Source organism: Herpailurus yagouaroundi, unplaced genomic scaffold (assembly GCF_014898765.1).
Source record: "Herpailurus yagouaroundi ecotype Mexico unplaced genomic scaffold, PumYag 28, whole genome shotgun sequence".
NCBI classification, from domain to species: Eukaryota; Metazoa; Chordata; class Mammalia; order Carnivora; family Felidae; genus Herpailurus; species Herpailurus yagouaroundi.
In genome coordinates, this window is record NW_024412376.1 from 43,174,245 (window position 1) to 43,196,083 (window position 21,839).

The following is a 21,839-nucleotide window of genomic DNA, read 5'->3' on the forward strand; positions in this document are numbered from 1 at the left end:
GCCCCACAGCCTGGTCCTCTTAGGCCTCTCTGAAGACCTGGTTTCATCAGTTGTTTCTACCCACAGTGTCATCCCTCTCTGTGCATGGTCATGTTCAAATTCCCATGACCTTTTCCTTCTCTTCCCCAGATTTCTTGAAAACATGGTACCCTGTCACTAATGCAAATTCTGTTCACTCAACTCCTTGGCCTCCTCCCCAGACCCTGTTGGGCCGCCTCTTCTATTCCCTATTTCCATTAATGCCCTCGTGTTCCTCTTAGTCCTATGTGCTCAAAGCTTATCATTTCTCTTTCATTCCTCCTCCTCTCTCAAAGCAGCAGTAACAATAAAAATATCAGCTAGCAGGGGTGCCTGGGTGGCTCAGTCGGTTAAGTGTCCGACTTCGGCTCAGGTCATGATCTCATAGTTCATGAGTTCGAGCCCGCGTCAGGCTCTGTGCTGACAGCTCTGAGCCTGGAGCCTGCTTTGGATTCTATGTCTCCCTCTCTCTCTTTGCCCCTCCCCCACTCATGTGCACTCGCACGCGCGCTCTCTCTCTCTCCCTCTCTTTCTCTCTGTCTCTCAAAAATAAATGAAAACCTTAAAAAAATATATCAGCCAGCATGTGTTAAACACTTGTGATGTGCCAAATTCTTAACGAACATTGGTATTTATCCTCCCCTCAGGAGCCGTCAGTATTATCCCTATTTTATATATAAGGAAAAGGGTGGTCTGGATTGAAATTCAAGTGCGTCTGCCCCCAAAGTGTGTGCTTTTAAGCTGCCGGGAGGAAATATTTCACAGAAGTCAACATTTGACAAGTTCTTTTATTTCTGTCTTCATGTCTCTTACCACCATCTCTGCAGTCACGGTGATTCTTCAGGCCCTTACAGCCTTCTGCTTCCTGCCTGGCCTCATCATTGCCAGTCTTATACCACACTGAGTGGTTACTCCTCCCATCTCCTTAGCCCATCTTGTGAAGTCCACACTCATGGTCACAGCCATCGTCCTTTCATACAAGTCAGCCTGAAGACTGCTCTTTGCCAGCTGCCCCCTGGACTCCCTTACCTAAAATACACACCACCACGTATCTAAACCTGACCTTTAAAGCCCAGCTCAATTGTAATTTCCTTCAAGAAGGTTCTCTGTGTGCTCCATCATTATCCCCCATTCCCTGCCAAGCTTGAGATAATCTTTTTTTGGTGCCATAATCCTCCCACCCCCTCTTTTTCTCTTTCTCAGTCCCCCTCTCTTAAAAAAAAAAGATAGATAGATAGATAGATAGATAGATAGATAGATAGATAGATGAGGCACTTGGGTGGATCAGTCTGTTAAGCATCTGACCCTTTGTTTCAGCTCATGTCATGATCTCACGGTTCGTGAGTTCGAGCCCTGCATTGGGTTCTGTGCTGACGGTGCAGAGCCTGCTTGGGATTCTCTCTGTCTCTCAGACCCTCCTATGTCTCTCTCTGCCTCAAAATAAATAAACTTTAAAATATACATATACAGCGGTGCCTGGGTGGCTGAGTCGGTTAAGCATCCAACTTCAGCTCAGGTCATAATCTCACAGTTTGTGGGTTCGAGCCCCGCGTTGGGCTCTGTCCTGACAGCTCAGCTCAGAGCCTAGAGCCTGTCTCCCTTTCTCTCTGCCCCTTCCCCATTCTCTCTCTCTCTCTCTCAAAAATAAACATTTAAAAAATTTAAATATATATACATATGCATCTGCATATCTGTGCGCCTTTCCTCCATGCATTGACAGCACCTCACACAGCTGCTTTCACGTTAGGCCTACGTGATGAACAAAGGAATCAAGGAATATGTCAGCCATGTAGTTCAATGTTTAAAAATAAGAGTGTTATCACAATATAAATATGAAAATAAAATGTGGAAACAGTAAGGTCATCTTATTATACTCAAGTGATACACATCTGTGGAGAATCCTCCACTGAGGTGAGACGCCAAAAAGTCAGTTTGGGAAGTTGTTATCCAAAAAGAGCTGGAGGTAAGACTAGTTAGTTAGGAAGTGTGAGCATGCATGGCTTTTCAGAGGGGAGAAAACCAAAGGCCCATTTCCACATTCTCTTAACCTGTGCCCAGGGGACGAGGAAGAGAAGGCCCTTCTCCCCTCCAGTGAGTATGTAACAAAGAAATCAGGATACATGGATGGATTTAGAGAGGATTTTTCTCCCAACGAAAGTTATATGCGAGGATGAGGTTACTAAGGAAAGGGGTGAGATTGCTCTCTTTAGAGATCCTTAAAAATTGGATAGACTGTTGGATCTGCAACTGTACACACAGAGTCAGGTTCTGGAGCATTTTCCATTTGCTAACTCATTCCATTTGTCTCAGTTCAGGGCAGGGAATGAATAGACTTACTGTACCTCAAATCCTGATGATTCTGCAGGAAGGAGTAGTTTCTAACATATCAAGCATAATGATAATAATAATATAATAATAATATTAGTAAAATAACATTTCTTTTAGCATCTGGTTCTCTAAATCTTTATATTCTAAAATGGAAAATCTGAAAATTGATATTCACCAGTACTGTCCTCCATAACATTAAATGGATTTTGGCTAAGTGAGATTTATTTTTAAATGCTTGACCTATCACATACCAATAGTAGAACACGGCCGTTAAGAGCATAGGCACAGAAGCCAGACTTGATTTAAATCCTGGCCATGTCACTTACTAGCTCTAGGGTCCTGGGTAAGCTACACACCTCCTGGGTGCCTCAGTCTTCTCATCTGTATGTGGGATATTGTGTCGCCTACCTTATGGGGTAGCTGTCTTCAAATGTGCACACCTTAGAGGAGTATCTGATACACAGTCACTGCTCAAGGAATGAAAACTTACTATTTTTGCTAAAACATATGATGTTTCGTTTTTGTTCATAGCATGTATTCATCAAAAGGTTATGTTTGCTGCCAGAAAGGTATGCTCCTTCTTGAGGGAAGCAGTTACATAGATACATTAACGCTTTCGAGCCGCTGGAATTACTGTCAAGTGATAGCCTCGTAACTTTGCTAAGGGAGTTCCCTGCTGCATGATTTTCACAAAGCTCTGCGCCACAGCCTGACTATGTATGTGATCTTTGGAGACCTCCACCACATATTTTTGTAGAGCAACTCTATTTCTAATAACCAATAACTAGATACAGTCCAGCTGTCCTTCCATAGGTGAATGGTTAAACAAATTAGGCTACATACATATCATGACACTAGTTAGCAATAAAAGGAACAAACTTTTTTTTAAATGTTTATTTTTGAGAGAGAGAGAGAGAGAGACAGAGAGAGAAACAGAGTGCTAGTGGAGGAGTGGCACAGAGAGAGGGAGACACAGAATTCGAAGCAGGCTCCAGGCTCTGAGCTGTCAGCACAGTGCCCGACGTGGGGCTCAAACTCCCGGACCGCGAGATCATGACCTGAGCCGAAGTCGGATGCTTAACCGACCGAACCACCCAGGCGCCCCAGGAACAAACTCTTGATACACACAACAACTTGGATGAATGTCTAGGGAATTATGCTGAGTGAAAAAAGCCAGTCCCAAAAGGTTATGTACCATATCATTTCACATACAGAACATTTGAAATGAAAAAAATTTTGAACAGTTTGGGGTTGCCAGAGGATAGGCATGAGGTATGGGGAGAGAATCATGGGGGAGCTGGGAGAGGTGGTGTCCCCCACATAGTTTTAAGACCTTTTTTTCATGGGCAAATGACTCAGGAATGATTCGCTAAAAACAAATTCAGACATGTCTGTACATTTGGGGATAGAATCACTTCTGTCACCAGGACTGATCAAAAGATGTTAACATGAAGGTAGGTACTACATCTGATTTAGGATGTGTTTAAGTAGGCTTTTTATGCACGTATTTGTAAAATACTCTTTTTGCCCCTAGGAATAATTCGGGTTTCACACCAGCAGACACTGTGGCTATCATTTTCTGTTCTACACACAAATCCCTCACACTGGGTAAGTGATTCACAGAGTCGAAAACCAACTTTTTAACCAATATTACCCTCAGTTACATCTTACGATTTTAACACTTAAGCATTTCTTCAAATTAACTGGAATGGAGTATTATACACTGTGTTAGATAAAGAACAATAGCAAGATGAGGACGGGTCGTTGCTCTGAAATACCATTATTTGGTTGGACCAGTTTTTGAAGGCCTAAATTTAATAGTGTGGGACTTAACTTAATTTGTAATTATGCTTTTGATTCTCATAAAAGGTTTTCAAAGTAGTGTGTTAACATTAAAAGCCGGGGAAGGAGGTAGTAGGAATGGGGGAAGGAGAAGACTTTCTTCTGAAAAGGAATGGGCAAAAACTTAGCTTTGGAAAGCTCTAGAGTTGCCCCTGGAAAAGTTAACTTACTTTTTTGGAAGATTGGAGGAAGGTAGAAATATTCTTACCCTAATCTGGTATTGACATTAGTTTAAAGTCCATTTCAGAATGTTACTTCCATGAAGAAACACAATGTGGTTATCATTAACCCAATCTGATTAGTGCCTGAAGTGAAATAAGTACTTATTTAATAGACGAAAGTAGATCAAGAAGAAAAGTGCTGTTTTCTACTATGCTTTCTCCAGTGTATTGGCATTCTCCCAATAATCTGTCCGGGCAACTGAAGCCATGTTTTTAGTCATTAAAAGTCATAAAGTAACCAGGATCTTTACTGACAGCTTCATTCACAAACTCCTTGAGGTAGTAGGCACATTGTGGTAAAAAAGTCGTATTAAAAATTTCTTTATATTTTGGCATGTGACTCACTTAAAAGAGTCACTTAAAAGAGTGAAAAAGCATGACAATTCTCTGTATGCTCATGTTAAAAAGGTTCCGTCTGTAAGTTAGAAAACAAAGACATTCCATAATGTTGTTACTAACCCCATGCACGTTTGTTTGATAGAATCTATTGTCAGTCTTGCTAAGTTTGGAAAATGACTTCAAAATTGGACAAACTAAGGAACAGTTGCTATCTAGGGCTTCAGCTTATTTGAAGAAGTGATATACAGTTAACTCTTGAACAATGCAGGGAGAGGGGGCCTTAGGGGCACCAACCCCCTGCACAGTCAAAAATCCATGTATAACTTTTGACTCCCCCAAAACTTAACTACCAATAGCCTACTGTTAACAAGAGGCCTTGCCAATAACGTGGTCAATTAACATAGTATTTTGTATGTTATATGTATTATATTCTGTAATAAAATGAGCTAGAGAAAAGAAAATGTTATTGAGAAAATCATAACGAAAAATACATTTGCAGTACTATACCATATTTATTGGAAAAAAAATACACATGTAAGTGGACCCTTGTAGTTCAAACTCATGTTGTTCAAGGGTTACTGTATCTAATGTCTATACGTTGCAGTATTTCTGTTAGGTTTTCTTCATAATATTATCGAGTTGAAGTTGAAAGCACTTTGGAAGTCACGTTCCAATCCTGACTTTGTGACTGGACAAATCCCTTAACTTCCCTGAACCTTTGCTTTCTCATCTGTAAAATGGGGCAGAATCATACTCACGTTTATGAAGTTTATTATTAAGATTAAAGATAAAGTTTAAGTAGCTGGCACAGTACTTGTACATAATCCATAGTCAGTACATGGCAGAATGTGCCATAATTGCAGTGTATGTAGATCACTGTGGAGGAAATTCTACAGCCCACCTACAGAGCCGGGTGTGCTGCCTGGCACACAGCAGACACTCTTTCAAGCAGGAGCTGTTATTGTTTGTTATTATCAACTGTATTAATTATGACCGTGTTACCATTTCCACAGTTCCAGTCCCCCGACCCCTGGTCCTATAGATTTTCATGTAATGGGTGTGGTTTAATTTTTGACTTAAGAGAAATCATCTTGCACTTCTTTCCACATGCTGTTATTGCGCTGTGATGTCTAGTGTTCCAGGGCTCCTAAAAAGTAGGTAGAGAGTCCAGAGGCCAGGGCCACCAGACGCCTCAGATGCCCAGAGCCAGAGATCAAATGAGCCCATGTCCGGTAGAGTGGATTAGAGGAGATGCTGAGCTGTGGCTGCACCATATATACACTCTGCATTTCTGCAGTGGGCTTGTAAATCCCATACACTCCTTGGGGTTTTTTTGGTCATAAAAACCAAAATGGATTTTTTTTGTCTCTCCACGATGTTCTTTTGTCCTGGAGCTGGCTGTATTGAGCAAAGAACTCTACCCAAAGAGCCTACTGAAGCCTGACCAGTATTCTTTTCTTTTCGATGAGCAAAATACCTACCCATTGGATATTTGTGTGTGTGTCTTTTTATTTTTCTTAATCTCAACACCATGTTCTTCTGTTCCTGATGCTTTCTCAAACCTGATTTTCAGGCAAACGGGTATTCTGAACACTAATCAGAAGTAGCTGTTAAAGGAAGTAGCTGTTAATCAGAAGTTGCTAAAAAGGGTTGGGTTAACTTGGACAAAATGTCTGCATATGCACTTTGTTTTTGCAGTGCTCTCCCATGAAGTAGACCCTTAGATACTACAATAAGATACAAGCTGGTATCTAACTAACCATGTAGTCTAAATCCTCAGTTACTTTCATTACATGATGGCCTTAAGCTTTTTTGGAATTGTGAGTCCTGAATACTTATCCTCACTCTTCCACTGAGGCATGCCCAGGCTTCAGTTCCCTTAGCTCTTAGATTAGGCAATTTGACTGACTATTCTGTCCTGGCTTGATCATATCTGGCTGCCTTCCTGAAGTCTCCTAGGCAGCATTTACCTCTTTGCTACTTCCCTTATCTCAGGGAGGTGACATGGATTGCCCTTGTTCCAGCAACACCCTAGTTTTTACCTGTAGCTAAGGGTGTTGGCTCAGTATTACTAGAATGGCCTATGAATTTACCGTATCCGTTTTCACAAGATGCAATGCATGTTCCCTTCTATTGGGGACCTGACATCACTGGTATAGAGGATCTGCCATGACAATGATAGTAATTATCCTAAGGGAGCTTCTTCTCTGCATGGAAGTGGAAGAACATCACACTAAGTGTGAAAAAATTCACATTCCAGAAAGCGAGGAACATATTTCAGATCATATCACTCAGAATTATACTATCTCTCACCTCTCACACAAAGATAAAATATAATAGGTTATAATATATCTCTTTGGCACTGAGAAAGTATATCTGGTCCTTGTGAGATCACTACCAAAGTATTTCTTCTAGTGATTTTACACACACACAACAAATGTGCACACACATCTAACACCTCAAATAGAATACATTCAGTAAGGCTTATGAAATACCATTCATTATTATATGTAGTATTTGTATTTAGGAATAAATCATTGTAGACCTAGTGGTACCCAGGTAACTAATGAGCCACAGATGAAAACCCTCACTTGAGGAGCCTTCTGAATATTCTCTTGTACATACCCTTTCAATTTATTTTATTGTTCTTGCTTTTGCCCTGTCTCAATCTCTTCAGTGTACTTGCATCTACGCAGATGCTGAATTTGATTCATTGCTTTTATTAGTGCATTTGCCATTGATTGATTAGTTCTTCGTATTAGTACTTTTTCTATTGATTGATTGCAGATGAAGTGACTATTTGACCTTTAATTATGAGGCTTCCTATTGAAAATGACATTGAGCTATGGCTTCACATAATCCATCTGGAAAGCCTGACATGATGCCATTCCCTGGAGTTCGTTCAGGAAGAAAGAGGAGGCCTGAAGGAAACACCGAGCTATCACTGTGCCTCATCTAAAACAATACTCCGGGGCTTGCATGCTGCTCTCCTATAGTTTTAGCTCAGGGTTGGAGGTAATTTTATATTTGTCAAGACAGCATCCCTTGCAGTGGGTTGCCTTAAGAGCTGTGAACTCTCCCAAATTCTCCTCTAGTTTGATGTTGATATTTGTAGGGTAATGACAAGGTATTTTACGTAGCAGAGATTGAAGAACGGTATATACCCTGGTTAACAACGGCTCAGTGCACAGTCAGTCAATAGATCTCATCAGAAAGAAATTCGATCCAAGATACTCTGTGGAATTAGTAGTTTACTTCTATTTTATTTTATCTTTTTCTCTTGAGTGTTCAAATCACTTTGCTTATCTAGAGTTCCAATACATGTGAAAAACATTCTCAAGACACCTCAAAAGAGAATGTTTCAGGAGGTTTGAGATCCCTTAATATAAGTTTATATTAGTTTTTAATGTTTTTAAATAGCAAAATGAAAGCACATACTCCCATAGCATGTCAACTGACTATTGACAGTCAGTTGTGAGATTCTCAGTCATTTATTTCCAGAAGCATTTCTGAAGTGGAAGAATGCTATTTAAAGTTTAGAGAATCATGATGAATGCTTAATAAAAGCCCACCATATGTCTTACCGTTTATAGACACTATGGACAAGGGCGAATCAAGGCAGGGATTCCCTCACACTGTTTAGACTTCACTATATGAACCTATGGTTGCAGTTGCACAGCTGAATTGTGACAAGAAACTATGCATTAAGCAAAAAGAATATAACTTTTTGGTAGACCTGGGATTCTGCAGAGTGGAGAGAACACATACCTGATTCTAGCCTGGATTCCAGTTCCATTGATCTCACCAAAAGCTGGAACAAATCATGTAACTGCTGCGGGCCTCAGTTTCCTCATCTGTAAAATGAGAAGATGGACAAAACGATACCTGACATTCCTCCCAGGCTTAAGTTTCCGTGAGTCTGTGCTCAGTGACTGTTTCTGTTCTAGAACCGCTTCCCTGCTGTGTGTGAAAGGGAAAAGAGCTCACGAACGGTTGTGTGAATAATGTTACATTATTGCAGGAAAAGAAATACGGCTTTTGCTTCTTCCAAAAGAGGTTAAAAAATAGCTTCACCCTCCAAAGAGTTTCATAGGAGAAACAAAGTCTGCAACGGATCTTATTTTCAGTTTTCCTTGGAAGCTACTGGAGAATGCTACAGGATTACCCGTAACTTGGGCTGGAAAGATCACTTAATAACATCTGCATTATTTTCTCAAGAGGAAATGGGATTGAAATATAAAAGTTTTCACTTCTGCTATTCTTTTCCCCTAAAGCTTATCTGTGATTCTATTTGGCACACAGAGACTATTATCTTTTTTTTTTTTTTTAATGTTTATGTATTTTTGAGAGAGAGAGCGAGACAGAGTGTGAGCAGGGGAGGGGCAGAGAGAGAGGGAGACACAGGAACCGAAGCAGGTTCCAGGCTCTAAGCTGTCAGCATAGAGCCCCACGTGGGGTTCAAACTCACAGACCACAAGATCATGACCTGAGCCGAGGTCAGATGCTCAACCGACTGAGACACCCAGGCGCCCCAACAGAGGCTATTATCTTAATAAAACTTGCCCCACAATTGGGAAGCAAGCTTTGAGCTCATTAAATCATATGACCCGAAAACCTTGAATATTAGCAGGTCAGTAACATTATTTTGCCTACAAAGAAATGAGAGCATGGAAAATTTTTACAAACTTAACCCCAGATCATATAACTAATAGAGACTGGATGCCCAGCCTCCTGATTTCCAGAACTGCATTGGATAATAAGATATGAAAGCACTTGGAAAACCAAAACGTACTATACTGATTCCAAATATTGTAAATGTGCATTCTCGGTGTGAATTTGAATTATTTTATTAATTGCTTAAGGAAGAAAATCACTCCTGATCACATTGCTAGTTATAAAACAGTTTTAAATACTTAATATCTATAATTGTTCCCAGAGGCATATATTTCCATGCGGCCCAGTCAGAAACTGGCATTCATTCCTTCTACCTTCTATAGTAACAAAAGGTTATATTCTATTTAAAGTGAGTCTTGATGAGCCAGCCTCTCCATTTCACGTGAGGCATCACTGTCTGCACTTTTTCTTGCAAACTAAGAGCCACAGTGCTGTATGACAATTAACTATAAAGTGGAAAGAGAAGTCCAGAGAAGAGACAGAAAATAGAAGTTTGTGTCTGGGTCATAGCCATAAATATGTATCTGTCCTGTGGTTTGCCACTGGAGTTACAGTTCCATAAGGAAAGGCAGTTCGGGGACCTCTGCATTTGACGGATTCTTAAAGATGCCACTGAAATTATAGACAGAGTAGATTTTGCTACTGCACCGAAGAAAAGTGAGGGAGCATCTGTCATTTTGTACCATTTTTTGATCCATATAAAGAAAGAAATGTAAGTGCTCAAAGTGGTACACTTCTGTTTCTCAGAGGTTTGTGGATTGTTTTGCTTTGAATTTTTGATTCTGAATTTGGTGTCTGAAAATCGTTGCTAATACATCTAGACTTAGGTAATAAAGATTTAAGAAGTTCCCAGGTTCTAGGCGGCAAGTATGAAATGAAAAATAGTAAAACTTCTTTGTTGTTTTGTCTTATTTAGCCTGACCCCCAAGTACCATTAATCTTAATGATGTGCCAGGAGCTGTTCACCTGGAGATCAGTGCCCTGCTACCCACATTTCCCCTCCTCCTCGTTTCCTATGCCAGAGACTGTCAAACGTGTTAAATTAACAACCTACCGTTAGCGATACATTTTACAGTGTCATCGAGTACACATTGCTTGTGTGTAAAAAGTTTTACAAAACCCCATTCACTCTTATTTTATATGACGCATTCCATATTCTATCCAAGTGGTAGATAAAACCCATTACATTGACTTGCAGTTCATTAATGGGTCATAACCCAAGGCTGGAAACTATTACCTTATACCTTCTTGGTAAGATTTTATCCCCTTCCTCAAATAGTTACCATATAGGCTTCAGCGTCCACTGTCTTTTTTCAGTTGAACTTTAACCCAAATTTCTGATACCATGTGGAAACCAGAGCTAAATTAAGACTCAGAATAATTCTTGATTTATGGTAATGTAAGATCACCTGCATTTAGATTTTTATTAATCCAGCTTATATTACAGAGTCTCTGTACCTTTTCTTGGATTTACTTTTTAATTGTGTCTCTATTCATCATGTTTCAATAGCAGTGGGAATAAAAATAACAGCTAACAGTACTTGAGTACTTAATAGGCAAACACTGTGCTATGTGCTTGTTACATGAAGTAATTTACTTGAAAATACTTTTGTGTCCAGTGTGGGATCATGTAGGCACTAGTTAGTTCAGAGTTCAGCTCTAGGGACAGCCAGTTGCTCTAATGGAAAATTCTCACCGGAGTGTTCGGCTACTATTTTATCAGAAAGGAAATACTGCAGAGGCAGCTATAGCACATGCTTTTGTGATCTGTATCTCTGTCAACCAGAGATTTCGCTAATGAGTATAATGAATTCTGAAATGGGTTTGTATTGATGAAATTACTGACTTGTTACTTTGCATGATAAATGTTATAACTGCACTCTGACTAATAAGTATACTGCCTGAAAACTTTAGAGACACTTCCTACTTGCCTGAAAGAATCTAGCAAACCCAGTAGCTTGAATATGAAATCCTCCAGGCTGTGCTGGAGGCTTATCCCTACGTGGTTTTGTGCCCCACTATTATTAGGAGGATGTGTGGTTGCCTGAGGCTGACTGGAAGGGTCATGGAATCCTGTGCTGGAACATAGCCGTGTGTGCTTTGAGAGGGGCTAGTGAGAGCGCTTGAAAAGTCAGAGCCAGGCCCTTGAGTTGACAGGATAGGTTGTATAAACTGTTTCTATGTGTGACTACGAATATGTGTTGAGTTAAAAACACCTGTATGTGTGGCAGCTTACTTTCATTCAAACCTGCTGGCAAGCTTGTGGGGGCCTAGCTCATCTTCACCCATTCTTAAAATTCTTGGGTGGCTCAGTCGGTTAAGCTTCCGACTTCGGCTCAGGTCACGGTCTCGCGGTTTGTGAGTTCGGGCCCTGCATCAGGCTCTGTGCTGACAGCTCGGAGCCTGGAGCCTGCTTCGGATTCTGTGTCTCCCCTTCTCTCTGCCCCTCCCATGCTCATGCTCTGTCTCTCTCTGTCTCTCAATAATAAATAAACATCTAAAAAAAATTAAAAAAAAATTATTTCTGTGGCCACTACACATTATCTGCCAGAAAGAATCTGGAACTTATGCGTGACCAACCTGGTGGAGGTCACCTCCCAATAGTCCTTTACACACACCAGCTCACATCACTCCCACCATCATCCTGGATAAGGAAAGTGAGGTTCCTAAGTGATCAGCAGCTTGCCCAAGTCACATGACCCAGGGGGCAGAGCCAGAACTTACACGAGGTCTCACCCTCAGCCGCTGTGCTGTGCTGTAACGACAGTTCTACAGAGAGTATTGTGCTCTAGTACCAGTCCTGTGGGCTACTAGCTATGAACAGTTTAGGCAAGATGATCTCTGGGGCCCTTCTAGTTCTAGCATTCAATAATTCTCTGATTTTGAAAGGTATTCAGCTTTAGAATCTTGAGCCCTTCAGAGGGATACCTTAAGATCAACATTTCAACAAGGGTGGCCCTCTAAATTACAGCAAGTCACTTCCTTTGAAGAAGAAGAAGAAGAAAAAAAGAGATTACTGCACCTCATCTGATTCAGAATTTTTAAGAATAAGACCCTGAAGTCTGATTTTTGAAACACACCAAAAAAGAGTATTTTGCACACGAAAGTTTAAGAGGCATCATAATACATGCATCGAGAATCACCTCTCAGTTTCCAGAATGCTGGCTCACCTGCCCAGACCTTTAGGGAAGTGTTTGACATAGTAGAGCATTCAGGCAAATTTTGTGTAAGTGCTTTTTGATGGTAATGGAAACTAGTTTGGGTCAGCTTGGCTTGGTTGGTTTGGGTTGTTTGGGTTTTTTTGTTTGTTTGTGTTTGTTTTTGACTTTAGTGTGGCCATGATGTGCCCCACTTGTAGATACTTTTTATTTCATTATTAGCCAAAAGGAGATACTTAGGACAGATGCTCATGACATACTCCCAAGTACTCTAAGAAAATAAAATTTTACAAACAACTCAGTAGGCTTGGACACTGATTTCTCAAGGCCACTCACTTTCTCGTTCCATGGCTCCAGTGTGTGATATTGTGGTTATGTCTAGGAAGGATGAAAACTTGCTCCTGTTTTTCCAATCTGTACCTATATTTTTGCCTGAACTTCAAAGGCCTTTTGAGTTCCCTTTGTATGAATGTGGTCAAAGCGCAGCTTTTGGATGTGGAAGTATGCCAGTATTTCACAAGGCATAGCCTGAGCAGAGGAAAACCCTTCACTCAGCAGCCACACCCCCAGTGCTCACTCCAGAAGCCTCCAGAAGTGAGGCTTGCTTTCTTTAAGCTGAAAGTAAAGTTTAAGCATATTAAAAATAATTTCAGCATGCCTGGTATTCGAAGGTTGTCCGTATACAAGTCCCTTGATGAAAGGAAATAGATATGAATTTCCCCCCCCAAAATCTTATAGTGTAATTCATACCATGGAAAGATTCAAAAAGAAAATGGGAGGGGAGGGGAGGGGAGGGGGGGAGGAGAAGAGAGGAGAGGAGAGGAGAGGAGAGGAGAGGAGAGGAGAGGAGAGGAGAGGAGAGGAGAGGCGAGGAGAGGAGGGGAGGGGAGGGGGGAGAGGAGAGGAGAACCACAAGCCCTTATCCAGAATCTGTAGACAGATGAAGGCCAGTGGAGTCTTGGCCACACCCTAGGTAGGAAGTTTCAGTTCCTGTGGCAATCTTCAGTAGCTACCATTCTCAAAAGTTGTAGGAATGCTTCTGACATCACCCTGGGTGTTTCAGTGGCAAGCTCCTTCCCTGCCCAGTCCTGTAAACTACTAAATCTGAGCTCCACAACACTATCTCATAGCGCTCTTTCTAACCATAATCGAAACCCTAATCACAATCATTTGGGTGGTGCTGAATCTATGCCAGACGACCGTACTAGGTACTTGACAAGCCCTGCCTCACTAAAACCTCCAACTTTGAGGTGGGCTCCCTTTGAGACAGTTGTTTTAACCTCCTTTTCAGCAGATGTGGAAACTGAGGGGAGTAGGGTTAGATCACCGGATCATATAGCTGGCAGAGGGCATGATCAGGATTTAAAACCAGGTCTCTGATGTCAAAGACCAGGTCCTTTCCATCACGCCACCCAGGATTCTAGAAACACCTGAGAATGGTGTCAGCCGTCCACGGCTCATTCAGTCTCGGTGGCGGGGCGGGAGCAAGAGGAGCCATCGTTTACCTGCACCAGCTGCACTGCCGCTGGACTGGGCTCGCAGTGGCACTGAAAACTCCGTACCTTACCTTACATGCTTTGAAGGTCGACTTAGTGGCATTAAGTTAGTGGAAACTCATAATTCCCAGTTTTCTTTATTTCCAAGTAAAAAACCACCAGTCACGGAAGTAGCTCTAAAGAGATTAATTGTACCCGTTAATAACCAAATCACGCACCCGCAGTCATATACACGCCACGCTTCTGAGAGGGAAACACCACGAGAGGTGAGGGGAACATGCTGTGGCGTTCTGGAGCTTGTCCTTTGTTAGGAGGCCTTCGCCCCGTCCAGGACAGCTGACAGCGGCCCCTGGCCCAGTGCTTCCTGCTATCTCTACACTCGCTGTCAGCTGCCGAGGGGTTTGGTCTTTACTATTATTATTATTCATATTTAGAAAGTTTGCCTGTAGCAGTACTAAAATGTGCATCACAGGACAGCAGCTGTTTACCGTGTTTGAAGTAAAGACGCTCACCCAGGAGATCTCATTCACTTGAAGTTCGTATCTCTCAATCTCCACTTGCAAACAGAGACCTGTGAATAACATTTGTCATTTCAGAGTTGCATCTCTCCAATTATTTATTGGGTTGTGTCTCTTCCAGAAGTTCCCTTAATTGAGCCAGACACTATAAACCGGTTTGTGTGTATTTAATGACAGCCAGCTCCATGCTCCTTTACAGTGAGGAATAAACGAGCCTGCAGCTGCAAAACGAGGGGGACACCCACAGCCTCCTTGTCCCCATCTACAGCCCCATCCAGACAACTCCAGCCAGAAGTTAGAGTTAGCTGCCCACTTTTTAAAGCCATGGGGTACCAGGTGGGTTTTTGACAAGCTACCTTGGGGGCAAGAGGAGACGTAAAATTGGACACAGCTCAGAAGAGGCCGAGGCCTCAGAAAGCCAGCTCATTTGGAATGTCATCTCTCCTGAAGCTGAGCATGGCAACAATACTGTAGCAGCGACAATTCTCAGAGCTGCCTCTGCTGCACGTTCCCACCATGTACTGGTTCTCTGTGTGCTACGACTGGTCTACTCTGGTGCAAGCACTCTAGTACTGCTAGAGCAGACGTTCTAAATATTAATGAAAAACAAACCCCTTGAGGGGAAGGAAAAAAGAAAAAAAAGAGGTTAGAGTGGGAGAGAGCCAAAGCATAAGAGACTCTTAAAAACTGAGAACAAAGTGAGGGTTGATGGGGGGTGGGAGGGAGGGGAGGGTGGGTGATGGGTATTGAAGAGGGCACCTTTTGGGATGAGCACTGGGTGTTGTATGGAAGCCAATTTGACAATAAATTTCATATATTGAAAAAAAAAAAACCCTCGACACTGGCAGTGAGTGCAAAAACAGGAAGCAATGGTGCCGATGAAAAGGTGCTTTTGAAACACAATTTTCTTGATTCGTTCATTCACTCACCAAGTGTTTTTTAGTGCCTACTATATGTTGGGTCCTGTTCCAGGTCCTATGGGCTGCAGCAGTGAACAAAGTACAAAAAAAGTTCTTGCCCTTATCTAGCTTCCTTTCTAGTGGGATTAAACAGACACTTAAGCATAGAACATATCCGATCATGGTTAAGTGTTACACAGAAAAATAAAACCAGGAAGGAAAATAAGGAGTGCCAGGGTGGAGATGGGAAGGTTTTAGGCTGAAAGAGGGTGTTGGATCAAAGACCTAAAGGAAACAGGGAGCAAGTCACATGGGTATTTAGGGGAAGGAGATTCCAAGTGGAGGGAGCAGTGAGGGTGTGGGGCCTGGGGCAACACTGTGTGCCTGGCAAGTTAGAGGATGAGGAGGGGGCCAGTATTCAAGAAACAGAATGAGTGAGGGAGAGAGCTATAGGAGACATGGTACAAGGGGTAGGAGAAGGGAGAGTGATATTGTGTAAGACCTCATTGGCCATTGTAAGGACCTACATTTTACTCAGGATGAGAGTGGAAGTCATTGGAAGGTTTTGAGTACTCCCTCTCAGCCCCTTCCCTGCTCATGCTCTGTCTCAAAAATAAATAAACATTAAAAAAATTTTTTTTTGAAGACTGCAATTTAAGATTATCCCTACTGATTTGTTGATAAAAGTGGCCATTTGTCTGTACTGACTTGTGTAAACCACAATTCTCTTAGATGTGTGAAGTACTCAGAGGTTAAAGAGAACTGAGGGGATTAGATAAACATCATTATTTCCAGAAATGGCTCTAAGGGCTTTCTTAATTTCTTCCTCTGCCTAAAAGCCTTCTAAATGAGGCCTTAACTCTCCAATTTTTATATATTCAGAATAGAGAGCAGGAGGAGGTTAGTAGGACATCATCTAGCTAAGTTAAACCACAGAAACCTGAGTGAACATTTTTAAAACAGTTGGATTTAAAGATAAATAATGCTAATTTCTAATCCCCAAATCAAAACTGCCTTGTTTTGTGTCAGTTCTTTAATTCTTTTGTGTCAGAAGACATCTCTTCTGATGTTGATGTTCATCATAAACATTGTATCATCAAGAAGAAAATTACTGGGGCGCCTGGGTGGCGCAGTCGGTTAAGCGTCCGACTTCAGCCAGGTCACGATCTCGCGGTCCGTGAGTTCGAGCCCCGCGTCGGGCTCTGGGCTGATGGCTCGGAGCCTGGAGCCTGTTTCCGATTCTGTGTCTCCCTCTCTCTCTGCCCCTCCCCCGTTCATGCTCTGTCTCTCTCTGTCCCAAAAATAAATAAAACGTTGAAAAAAAAAAAAGAAGAAGAAAATTACTGCCAGAGGGTGATTAACAGCCATGTTGACAAAAGAAAGAATGTATCTTAAAAAAATAATGTGCATTTGGGTCACAGCTGATCACATATACCACTTAACTAAGACTTGAAAGCCTTCCAGAAGTTCCGCCGTCCACTGTTAAGAGCATTATCAGTGCAAAATTTTAGGGAGCACTAAGTTTAGAGGGTGGGGGCTGTGTCAGAATCCACGAAAGCATGTGTCACATCCATCCGCTTCTCTGATGTGCCTCGGACAGAAAAGATTGGAGTGTTTTTCTTCATTTATATAAAAACACATCTAAAAACTTCTGTAAAATTAAGCAAGGCTTTCCAGAGCTGGAGTCCGGTGAGTTCTGTTCTGAACCAGGGGCCACTTCTGTATTGGTGATCATGTTAAATATATTCTGATGACCTTGTGTTATTTTTGTCATACGAAAGCCTCAATCTATTTTTGATGTTTTCGTGTCCTGTGAGCATGAATATTAGCCAGATTTTCTCATAAGAAGACAAAAGACTCTTCCTTCACAGCCTAGAAAAGGAAAAAAAAGTCATGTCCATCTACTTCCTGCCCACCTTGTCTCCATAAATATGGTGACCCCATCCTGGAAGACACAGCCGGCGTTTGAATGAAGCCTCCGTGGCTCAGTTCTTTAATTCATTCTTGAATTCCCTGCTTGCTAATTACTCCTACAACGCTGTCAGACAGGTGAAGGTGTACCTAATCTTCCGAGGCAGAAACCTTCAATTGGTAGAGTTAAATGTTTCATTGTCAGCATCTGGTGAGTCGGCTCAGGCCATTCATTAAACGTCTTTTCCAATCAGAACGTACCTGTTTCAGAACAGAAATAACACCAGCTGCTCATTTTGGTCTTTTCTTGCATCTTTATTTACATAAAACTTTCAGCAAAGCGATGGGATTACAGCCCAGGTAACTGAAGACTAAAACACAATCTATTATTTTCCTAAGGGCCAAAAATGATCATAAGCCACCTTTTATTTGAAGCAAGTAAAAGGCCGGTCACATAGGCACCTTTGTTGAAAGGCGTACCTCTCTTTTCCTTTCAGACTTCTCTTGTGTAAATATTATTTTTCTTAGGTTTCACCCTCTGTTTTCGATGTTAATATTATCAAGCATCTCTTTTCTCTGGGGTTCCTAAGTACCCCAACAAATCAGCATTTCAGGCATTGCAAGCACAGAGTATGGTTGAAGACCACAGACGCTGGAGCCAGTCTGTCTGCATTCACATCCCAGCTACATCCAGTCACCAGCTGTGCGTGGCCTTGGGGAACTTTGTACTGATGGCGACCTCAGTTTCCTCATCTGAAAAGTGGAGACAAGAATGGTAGCTTTACTCACACTGTAAACATGAGGAGTGAATGAACTGATGTTTGCACACTCTCCGAATGGTACCTGACACATAGCAAGCCCTGTGTAATTGTCTTCTGTACCCTGTAGTGCCTTTCCGACACACAAATGAAGATCAAAAACGTCCATGAACTCAATGGGGCACCTGGGTGGCTCAGTCAGTTAAACATCCGATTCTTGATTTCAGTTCAGGTCGTGATCTCACTGTTCGTGAGTTCGAACCGCGCTGACAGTGTGGAGCCTGCTTGGGATGCTCTCTCTCCCTCTCTCTCTACCCCTCCCCTGCTGGTATGCACGTTCTCTCTCTCTCTTTTTAAAAATTTTTTTTTCAACGTTTATTTATTTATTTTTGGGACAGAGAGAGACAGAGCATGAACGGGGGAGGGGCAGAGAGAGAGGGAGACATAGAATCGGAAACAGGCTCCAGGCTCTGAGCCATCAGCCCAGAGCCCGACGCGGGGCTCGAACTCACGGACCGCGAGATCGTGACCTGGCTGAAGTCGGACGCCCAACCGACTGCGCCACCCAGACGCCCCCGTTCTCTCTCTCTCAATGCTCTCTCTCCCTCTCTCTCTACCCCTCCCCTGCTAGTGTGCGCTCTCTCTCTCTCTCGCTCTCTCTCTCTCTCTCTCTCTCAAAATAAATAAATAAACTTAAAAAAAAATCTATGAACTCCAGATATGACTTCTGAAGTTCTGTACGAGGTGGGATTGTTGAAAACCTGAAACATGGATACTGCTCTCTCTTTTCTAAAGCTTTTGATTACTGGAAAGGTGGTTCCTTTTTCTTAATAATGGCCTTAGATGTGTAGTTTGTAACCTTATATTTGTTAATTGTCCCGCTCTTGGAGACCTAATTCTCCCTTTTGGATAAAAAAAAAAATATATATATATATATTCTTGAATTACGGTTTTGAAAGATGAAGGATAAATGTCTAAAGTTTCACATCAGAAAAGACATCTGACATTTAAAGTCTTCCTAAGTGTGGAGGGGAGGGTGGCCGGAGAGCAGCGTGAGCCCCTGAGAGGAAAGCAGAGGGGGTGTTTGAGGCCAGTTTGTGACGCACGTTTGCTGACGTCTCCTGTGTGGATTGTACAGTGTCCCTTCCCCTCTCGTACGCCAGCTACAGAGATAACCCTATGACATATTTTGGGCTTCGGAGGTTAGAAATTAAAATTCCATTTGTAGATATCTGTTAAACTGGTGCAGGATTGCCGTGTTTTTCTGCCAGAGGCCTAGCCAAGGGGGTTCGTCAGAGATCCCGGAGCTGCTGTTGTTGCCTTTGTATTGAGCACTTTGGAAATGTTCGACTTCTATGTGGGTTCCGTGAACCCACTGGGACACTGGGGAAAGTGCGAGAGAGCTCCTATCTGCATATGTTATGTAGTTGTACCTCATTTTGGATGCCTCTTTGTAAAAAAGGACAAAAATGTCTTCTTCTGTGTGTCATAAAGCAGCAGTAGGCTTTCTGATGCTGTGGTGGGGTAATGCCAAAGATAATAGGGCAGGAGATTGCAGTTAAGGATGGAATGACACAAAAAGACCAGGGAGGAAAGTGAAATGTAAATCATTGGCAAGGGTGAGGCAGTGTAATCTGCATATTAAAGTACCTTGGAGAATTTGCACAAAAGACCAGTTATTTAGATGGGAGTGAGGAGAAGATCTGTGACATCCTGTCCGCAGTCCTGAGGGAATCTGCAGGAAGTTGACTTGCCAGCCTTCAGAACATTCCAGATGGGTTTGGAAGGCTGGGGCGGGGGGGGGGCGGCCTAGGGGGAGGAGTTCTAGAATAGCCAGGATTGTAAGCAGAATAGAATTCTGGGGGCTGTGCAGACTAAATAGCAGCTGCTCCAAAAGGCCACATCTTAGGGTAGCTCTTGACGGATCTAGCAGGCCTCTAACAAGCCAAGCCATAACCATTCAACCTAGAAGCAGATGGCCTTTCGTCCCCCTCCAAACAAGAGACAAAAATCAGAATAACACAAATGTTCACTGAATCCATTTGCCTAACAACTGTTTCCCTAGACAGCCGTGCTGCATTTTCTCGCTGCCGTGTGTCATGATTTTGTTACTGCGTGGAATTTGCTCTTTGCCTTGATTTGGCCTGGTATCCTCTATCTTCTCTCCCTATTAAATGAGTAACAGCATACACTCCTTGAAGGCAGTGGAAGGGGGCGATTGCCCATTTATTCACTGCACCTAGAAGATTGTCTGACACATAATGGACTTTGTACATTGTTTCACTTACTGTCTATTAAAAAAGACAAAAGCCCCAAACCTACAGAGTAGGTACACTTTACAGATGTGAAAACTGAGGCTAAATAACTTGCCCAACCAAGGTCACACAGGTGGTAAATGGTGCACGTGCTGACCCAGGGCTCTTTGACTTCTGTGTCGGGCTTCTTAACTCCTACACTGACCTGCCTCACGTAGGTTACTGGATATAATAAATTATAAATGGCTGCATGAAAATGACAGCTATATTACTGAAAATTAGCTCGCTTTAGGTAAATCTCACCTGAAAGCCTTTTCTAACCAAATTCTAAAACTTGTTGCACTTTATCATGGTATCATTTTGTGCTCTAGAAATGGCATGTAATTGCTCCCTTGTTTAGTAATTGAGATAAATTAGTGCCAGTGAGTTTGACGTTTTGTGAGTACTTGTCTCTAAAGAGAAAGACTCTGTGTGTGTGTGTGTGTGTGTGTGTGTGTGTGTGTGTGCGCGCGAGCGCGCGTGTGTGAGAAGGGAACACAGAGATTGGCATTTAGTGATGTGGGAGAAGAGTGTCTTAAACAGCGACTGCCTTCCTGGGTTATATTATGACTGGGGAGACCATCTATCCCAATGACTTTTAAAGGCAAACATGGGCTTTTCTGAGAGATTCACTGAGGAAGAGATAGAATTCAATAACAATGTGTAGGACATTTAGATAGTAAACTTATGGATGTTTCTAACTAAGAACAGACTAAACAAAAGTGGGAAATCACCATGACGACGGAAGAGAGAAGCAACTGGATTCCAGATTTGCCAGCAGCTCTCTCCAAACCTCAGTGAAAAGTCTGAGAAAGCATTTAAATGGAAAACAAGTCATGTGAATTCAGGCGAATGAACCCCTAAAAGACAGGAAGTGATCCAGGTGATTGGAATACACGCTATCTTTGCTAAGTGGGAATGTGAGTGTCATATTAGACTTCGAGGGAGGCAGAGGCTGTTTTCCAACATATTTCCTCTCCTACTCCACAATTTAGTACTCGTTTCAAATTTCGTGTTCCTCAGTCAGTCCAGTTTCTTTCCTTCCTGCAATAGCAAGTGTATTTTGTCCTAGGAAATACAGTCCTCTCCCCAAGGAGTGTGTGAATGCACTCTCTTTGCAATCTAGCGAAGCAGCTAGTATTTATGTGTTCCATATCCTGTCTTCTTAAATAGGAAACATTACTTTAGTATCTATTCTTAAGTAATCAATCATTTATTAAATACCAGTCCTGTGCTTAAATACTGCAGGAGTTTAAAAGAAGAATGCTATACTTTACCTATGGTCAGGGGAAAACAAAACCTACACCAAAGAAAATAATGGCAACATAAGCAAATGTTAGTTTATCTGATGCAGGAGGAAGAGCATCTTCTTGCCTCAACAGA

At 42.2% G+C, this 21,839-nt stretch overlaps 1 protein-coding gene across 3 annotated transcripts in view; it reads left to right on the plus strand.

Moving 5' to 3' along the window:
• SLC10A7 (solute carrier family 10 member 7) overlaps positions 1–21,839 on the plus strand; it is a 252,728-nt gene that overhangs the window by 218,942 nt on the left and 11,947 nt on the right. For 2 of the 3 annotated variants that reach the window (XM_040472889.1, XM_040472896.1), the window contains one exon: positions 3,881–3,954. In XM_040472889.1, the coding sequence (XP_040328823.1) occupies positions 3,881–3,954 (74 nt within the window). Of the gene's footprint in view, positions 1–3,880; positions 3,955–10,338; positions 11,792–21,839 lie in introns of those variants that run through there. The other variant, XM_040472905.1, reaches the window with a different exon arrangement.